Source organism: Solanum pennellii, chromosome 4, assembly GCF_001406875.1.
Source record: "Solanum pennellii chromosome 4, SPENNV200".
In the NCBI taxonomy this organism is placed as follows: domain Eukaryota; kingdom Viridiplantae; phylum Streptophyta; class Magnoliopsida; order Solanales; family Solanaceae; genus Solanum; species Solanum pennellii.
In genome coordinates, this window is record NC_028640.1 from 25,617,603 (window position 1) to 25,625,391 (window position 7,789).

The following is a 7,789-nucleotide window of genomic DNA, read 5'->3' on the forward strand; positions in this document are numbered from 1 at the left end:
TATAATGTAGTTTATGACGAAATCATTCGAAAAGCATTGTCATGATACTTTTAAAAGTAATAAATGTAACAAGTAAGCATCCTTATGCTAGATGTTGTGAAATTTTGGATTCTTTTATTTCATTTGTTTTTAAAGCTAACTAGAAGTTATATTGCAATCATATCACTTCAACATTTGAAGTTTTAAATTTCATCTTTCAATTCAAATTGTTCCTGTCCAATTACTCAAATTTGAAATTGTTGATTTTCACTAACCTAAATGCTAACATTGCAGCAACAACTTTCCCTATAAGGGTAACTATTTTTATAGTTCTAGCTGAAGGAAATGACAGAGAAGAACTACCTCTTGATACTTCAAATTTTCTTATTTCAGATTATACAAGTGGAAATAAGTGATGATGAGGTAATCAAAATTTCCAGTCATTACGTTAAACCAACTAATGCTCTTAACTTTTTTCACTGTTCAGTCAATTTTCTTGCTTATCTTCTCTGTTTGTTTGTTATTTAACTTCTCGCACCTCATTTTGATGTTGAATATCTATTGTATTTTAGCCTTTCGCTGATTCTTTTTTTGTGTTGTATTTTGACCCGCGGTTTGTTCTGTTTTTTTCACCAGATTTCAGTCAATGGTGTCGATATGTTTCTTCTTCAGTGTTCCAACATTTAACATATATGTTTTGCTGAGTTTATTTGGGCTTTTGTTCTTTGCTCTTTTGGATTATTTTTATTTAATGATGTTGTTAGTGTACTATATAAACTTGAAAAATCTGCGTTGTCAGCTTCTCCTTCTTCTCTTGCTTCTGCTATGATTTTTCCTCATTTTAGTATATGTTTGATGGTATTTTTTAAAATTTTTCAAGTGTTTTAACATCTTTTTATGACGCTCAGAAAGGCAAAAGAAGTATTATACGTTATTTCTTCACTTTTCTGTAGGTCGCTGGATCTATTTTCTTACCAATTTGCTGATTAAATTTTACAGTTTACACTTTAGGTTTACGTTTTACTTCAACATACCCCTCATTTTATCATACATTTTTAGGCTTATGATTTTCATAGTTGATTCCTTTATATAACTTATAACTAAGATTTAAAACTGTTTAAGTGAAATATTTCTACAGCCAGTTCATTTGACGTTTTCCATAAGATGATTCAAAATTGGATAAAGCTTAAGTTTGATTAGGATTACAATTATTTAATTACAATGAAAATAAGTTGGTGAATGATTTTTTTACAAAAATTCATTCCTAATTATCATGACATTCTATAGTATAATGCGAAATTATGTACCTTACTATTGTTATTTCCTGCATTGCATCACTCTGTTATATTTTCCATTTTGGTGAAGTATTAGATTGGGTATAATACTACATTACTACTTAATTATATAGTATATTTGTCGTCTTTTATCATGACATGTTAAGTGGGCTAATATTGAACCTCTCTACCTTGCAGTTGTAGTGGTATTCTCCTAAGGGAGTACAGAAATTTCAAGATTAAAATCTGTCATTAGGATTTTTTCCCCGTTTTCCATTTGTAACACTTGCCATGAAGTGACATGATTCAATAACAACTAACTCAGGTACACATTTCAAAAATCTCATTCTTCAGATTTATAGACTGTTTTTTCGTTATTGCCTCTCTATTTCTTAAAACTTAAAAGGAAGATGCCATATAAATGTATGATTGTAAATTCCTGATTCAAGGTCTCTTTTCTTCAACGGCTTAAAAGAATGTTAATGCTTCATTTCAAATGTTACATTCAATGATGAAGAAATGTTGATTTGTTTTTCTTATTCTTTACTCTCTTTTACATTGAGATTTTTCACCTTCTATGTCTTCTTGCTGCACAGTTACCCCAGTGAATTCCACGCCTGAAGCATTAGATGCACTGAACACTTATGGATGATATATAGGTATCGTACTTGCTGAAGCCTCCCTTCTTATTTTCAATGATTTTTTAGTTTCACCAAGCTGGACATCAATTTAAAACACAATGTTCGGTGAGCTCTTTTCCATTTTATTTTTGTAATTGAAGTAGTAGAAATCACGTACAAGACATCCTTTATTGCGTAATGTATCTTTTCTTTTCCTCTCTGATTCTGTTGTGGATGTGAAAATCATTATTGGTTGTCTATAGTCTTAGAATTTCATGTATTTGATAATTTTGGGAAGGTATCGATTGTACTCGATGTCAAAAAAAAATACACTTGTTCTGAGGATCAAAAGAGAGACAAATCATGATAAAATGATGGATAAATTAGAATCTAAGATGGCTACTCTGATTTGCCATTTTGAGAAGCAGAAATCTGAATCCTTTTGTGAATCAAGTATCAACTCATGATTTATCTACTTTTATGTTTTGGAAAGTTACAGGAATTATATGTTAGAGGGGAGACCATTCGGCATTGTTCAGTTTCCTTTGTGTTGCTTCTGTAATTTCTTTATTTTCTTTTCCTTGTGCAATGAACTTATCATCCTCTATGTAAAGAATGTTTCTTCTACTTTTCATACATCAATCACAGTCAAATTATGACTCAAAGCAATAGTACATTGGCTATTGTTCTTTTACAAACTCCATTGACTTATGTAATTAACTAGGCCTATTGCAACGACATCACAATTATCTTTATTATTATTAACTTATAGTTGTATACTTTCCCATGTAAATTATCATGTGTAACTTAGTGCTGCTTCATACTTTACTGAAAATATGTAGCTGAGAGCCTGTTATATGCCCAATAGCTTCTTGGCAGGAGTAGCGGTTTTCAAGTGGCTGCAACTCATCGGCATGCACAAAAGGTATTTGGCTGTGGAGTTCACCTTTAAGGAGAACAACTCTTGATGGAACAGAATACAACTTGTTACTGCTGGACACAGAAGGAATTGATGCTTATGATCAAACGGTTAGTTTCCACCCTTTTAACATTATTGGTTTTCTGAAGGAGGATACTAACGTAGAACATGCTATATGTCTTTTATATTACATTGTCATACCTTTGTATAGCTAAACTTTTCACAAACTAAAGGAACTAGCTCTATAACTCCACAACATGACTTGTTTTTTCCTCTGTCCTTTCTATCCTTCCTCTCACTGACTTTTGCCTTTTATAAATTTTTGTTTTATTGTTGTTTCAAAAAAATTTCTGTTTTGTTTTGCTTTTTGACAGAGTACATATAGCACACAGATATTCTCCCTGGCAGCCCCTCTTTCAATTATGTTTGTATATAACCAGGTTAGGAGCACTAAATTTGGATTTCGCTTGCTTCTTTTGATAAGCGATTTTCAACCCTTCTCCCTCAGGATTCAGTGAATTTCCTTGTTGCTACAGTCAGTTTGTTTGTTAGTTGTTTTGATAATCTCTTTAATTCTGTAATTTAGATGGGAGGTATCGATGAAGTTGCGCTTGACTACCTCTCTCTTGTCACTGAAATGACTAGGTATATTCATGTTAGAGCCTCTGGAGGAAAGGTCAGTGCTTCTAAGCTTGGCCAGTTCTCCCCAGTCTTCATTTGGTTGCCTAGAGTAATTCACAATTTGTTTATTATCACTGTAGATTTTCTTCTGTTCTTCTTTGTGAAACTATTAAAATACATTTTTCTTTTCTGCAAAAGGATTTTTATTTGGATTGGGTCGAGGAAAACCGCAAAATAACTCCGCGGGACTACCTTCAACTTGCATTAAGGCCAGTTCAAGGTGGTGAGAAAGATGTTGCTGCTAAAAACGAGGTAACCACTTTACGTGAATGTTTTGTTTGCTTTACTATGCTGTAATTATTCAATTTCTATTCTAACTTCCTCTATTTTTGGAACTGGTTTCCTGAACTTGCACATGTTTAACTAAAAACAAAAAGAACTTGTACATGTTTTTATGCGATTTCGAAACCATCCTCCTTTTCCTTCTAATGAGTTAGCACTTAATGGTTGATTAACCATCGAGATTTTGACTGCATAATGATTTTACTTGATTTTTGTAGGAATCTGTCTTTTCTCAATATCAATTCCACATGTTACATTATCTGTTTGCCCATACTCAGAACTTCACACTATTTACGCCCAACAACGATGGAACTTAATCTTGAAATAGTAAGTTCCTTCATAGCCACAATAGTGCTCATCATTTGATAATTCATGTTTTACCAAATGAAACATGTCACATTACATTGATTGAGATGTCGTTTGCCTCTACAAATGTCTATGTGCCACAACTCAAACTTCCAACATCTAACTTCTTAAAATGTTGTGATCTTCACTTATTCATTAAGGTTGGGATATGGGTATACAATGAATATATTCGTTCAGGAATTGTATTCATTATTACTGCTCTATGACAGAGAGTAAATTTTATAGCACATTTACTGATATGTATTTTATATGTTTGATTCATGGTATGATCTTATGCGCTTATTATAATAATAAAAAAATCCTTATAAGGCAACTATTGCACATAGACTATAAATTATTAGTACTTCAACATGAATATATGTTTGGTTCTATCATGATCCAAGATTGAAATATGATCAATATTATTTGATAGAAGAAATAGCTCATCTCTTTCTCACATGTATATGCAACTGGTCTATTCAGATTACAGAATTCACAGTGAGTTAGCTTGTGAGTTAGTTTCCAGGGAATTTGCATGCTATGTACTTAAATGAATATAAAACTATTTTTACTTTTCTCTTGGTTGCCTTTTGCTTCAACACTTAGACCTCATACTGTTGAAGAATGCAGTCACAACTTCAGTAGAACATTGGACAAATTGAAACATGTCAATCACCAAGTATATCTGACCTGGTTCACTACCAAATTGTGTGGTCCTTTCTAATTTAAAGAATAAGTCTTACTAATTTTGTTATGTCCAGGTAAGAAAATATCTATTATTTCAAGTAGTAATTTATTGATTTTTACAGACATGAAAGTTTTATGTATATATACATACCAACTGTAAAATTTAACTTGGACAGGAGTTAAAACTTGCTACACGATCATTTTCTTACCTCAAAAATAATATACTGGTTTTCAGTTTATTTTATATAGTTATAATAACTGTTAATTCTCAAACAAATTCTCAAAAAATCCTAAAAGGCAACTTCATAGCAATCACTCAAGATAAATACACAATACATATACTTGAACAAAGATAAGTGATTTCTGCCATTTTTATTTTCTACTCCATATTTATCAATTTCCAAATTTATATATCTAATAATAATAAAATAAAATTATGGAGCTGAAAAACAAACTTGGACCAAAGGCTATTCAAATTATGCTTTCAATGTAATAACTTCTTTTTCTGACATATAATGTATCATTAAATTTTACTATCAAATGCAATAACTTTTTCTCTTTTTTGGCACAATCTCATTGGCTGCCAAATCTATCAATTTTAAAGAAGACACCTGTACTTTTGTATAGTGTAACGTGTCTACTTAGTATTGTATATATTTTTATATATAGATAATATATATATTATATATATATATACACATTATTACTCATTATTCATCATCATCATTACTCATAAAGCACAAATTTGTCATCCTTTACATTGAAGAAAAAAAATATTGCTCTCTTTCTAAGGTATTTTTCCCCTTTTCATGTTTTCCCTCTTCCATTTTCAATTTTTCTTGCAGATTTTAGTTGTCATCAAAGAAGAAAATCAATATGGGACAAAATTAAACTTGTTATTTTCAATTAAAATTTCAATTTTGGACAATATGTTCTTGCATGTTCTTCCTAATTCAATTGTTCATGTTCATGCAACCACATAAAAGAAAGGACTTTCACTTATTGCTCTCTTTCTAAGGTATTTTTCCCCTTTTCATGTTTTCCCTCTTCCCATTTTCAATTTTTCTTGCAGATTTTAGTTGTCATCAAAGGAGAAAATCAATATAGGAAAAAATTAAACTTGTTATTTTCAATTTAAAATTTCAATTTTATTACTAGCAGACAGATTTGAGGATATTATATTTTCTAATGTTTCACTGAGTTAGGGATAATTATGTTCTTGCATGTTCTGAATTTCATTACAAATATTCTATTGTACTTTCATTACAAATTATATACTTTTAGTATATGGAGGACAATATGTTCTTGCATGTTCTTCCTAATTCAATTGTTCATGTTCATGCAACCACATAAAAGAAAGGACTTTCACTCAATAGTGATGCTATCTTGCAGATACTACTGCTTGGTTAAATATTTCTAACAAACATGGTTCTAAGATTGAACATCGATCAAATAGCATTAACAACACAAGATTGGATTTGAAAAGTTCAAATTGTGGAAATCGGACGCCAGAGAGAAAGCCCTGACAAGAAATGTAGATTCCAAAATTTGATTTTGGAAGATGAACAGGTGAGATCATTACATTTAATCTCATGAACATTCTCCTTTTTTAATATTTACCTCATATGAAATTTTTTGTTTTGTTTTACTCTTAGTAAAGAGTTTGACTTATTCTCAGATCTCTACAACTCTTACTTTCAGGATTGCCAAATAAAGGCAGTACTGTATGCAGATGAAATTGAACAGTATGAGAAATGCTTAAACTCATGAATACCTATCTCATCTCTACCGTAAGAGTCAAAATCTCCCAAACTTCACACGGCAAGCCGATACACAAATTTTATTGGGTTCTTGACAAAGAAACAGTTATTGAACATATCACACCATCTAATGGAGTTGAGAATCCACTTCCACCACCAACCAAGCTGAATATCACAACCTTTGACCGCATTCCTCACATGATGCTTGATTCTGCTGTTGAAATCGGTATATCCACCCTATTAACTTTTACAACAGTAAAATATACCTGCTTACTGATACACACACTTACAACATTTCATTCTTTATTATATACACAGATATACTGGCAATCGTTCTTCGTTGTGGTCCTCAAAAATACACAGGTCGCAGTAATCATAAGTGTAGAGAAATTATCATTTGTGACAATCAGTGAGCACATTTTGCCTTATATTTTCCCATTTAATTAAAATATTTTGAATAAGTAAACATTTTTATTGTTTACTTAATCGTACCATCACTTATCATCTGGTCGTTATCATGGTACTTCAGGAAAAATCAATTTCTCCTCACTCTATGGGAGGATTTTGGAGAAATTGAAGGAAATGAAATCGAAGCAAAAATGGAAAAAGAAATGGATCTTATTGTAATCCTTGGCAGGAATATAGGAATCTCTACTTTTCAAGGTACATGCATTTAACTTTTTACCAACATAATTTATATAATAACAAAACGTTATGCAAGCTTTCTGTCGTACAGGGTTGTCACTGCAGAGAAGGTACAATTCAACAATACGCGTAGCTCCCAATTACCCACAGGCAGTAGAACTCACCAAATGGTACTAACATTCCATCACTATTCTCTAGCTTTACTTTGCATTTAAAGAACCTATTAAACCAACTATTTGTTGTAACAATAGGGCAAAAGAAAACAAATCAATGTTGTTAAGTCGTGCGTCGAACAAAACCTCAACAAGCTCATCTGCCCCTCTCATGGTATTGACTCCTGCCGGCCAACAAGTTGTCTCTATTGAACAAATTTCATCACCAACTTTTGTAAGTCATACTTCAAGCTGATAATTTAAGAGTTTGCATATTTATTAAATAATAAAAACAAATTTTATTTATTCATCAGTAACTCAACATGTATTATGTATATGATATTTCCCAACAGATGGGACTCTTCTATGTTGAAGCATAAATGGCCATATCAGATGAATTGCAAGATTTTTGTGTACTTGAATGCTCAGGATGCAAACAAAAGAA

The 7,789-nt window shown here is 31.5% G+C and overlaps 1 protein-coding gene and 1 long non-coding RNA gene across 2 annotated transcripts; both read left to right on the forward strand.

The window, feature by feature from the left end:
- The first annotated feature begins 130 nt into the window (after window positions 1-130).
- On the forward strand, window positions 131-2,900 carry LOC114076769. Its single transcript, XR_003577786.1, has 4 exons — window positions 131-402; window positions 1,452-1,578; window positions 1,850-1,912; window positions 2,742-2,900. It is a non-coding gene; the product is annotated as an uncharacterized LOC114076769 (long non-coding RNA).
- Window positions 2,901-3,994: 1,094 nt separating this feature from the next.
- Window positions 3,995-7,600, forward strand: LOC107016625 (replication protein A 70 kDa DNA-binding subunit B-like). The gene is made up of 8 exons (XM_027916246.1): window positions 3,995-4,082; window positions 5,633-5,805; window positions 6,180-6,356; window positions 6,489-6,773; window positions 6,866-6,956; window positions 7,077-7,210; window positions 7,284-7,362; window positions 7,444-7,600. Exons 4-8 carry the CDS (start codon window positions 6,542-6,544, stop codon window positions 7,598-7,600), a joined length of 693 nt encoding a protein of 230 aa, XP_027772047.1. The 5' UTR covers window positions 3,995-4,082; window positions 5,633-5,805; window positions 6,180-6,356; window positions 6,489-6,541.
- Window positions 7,601-7,789: the final 189 nt, after the last annotated feature.

What these genes read in the sequence shown, in the direction of transcription:
- LOC107016625 (XM_027916246.1), top strand. Translation starts at nt 6,542, where the DNA reads ATGCTTAAACTCATGAATACCTATCTCATCTCTACCGTAAGAGTCAAA. An exon ending in TGATTCTGCTGTTGAAATCG is followed by an intron (nt 6,774 to 6,865) that starts GTATATCCACCC and finishes TTATATACACAG; the next exon opens with ATATACTGGCAATCGTTCTT. An exon ending in AGGAATCTCTACTTTTCAAG is followed by an intron (nt 7,211 to 7,283) that starts GTACATGCATTT and finishes TCTGTCGTACAG; the next exon opens with GGTTGTCACTGCAGAGAAGG.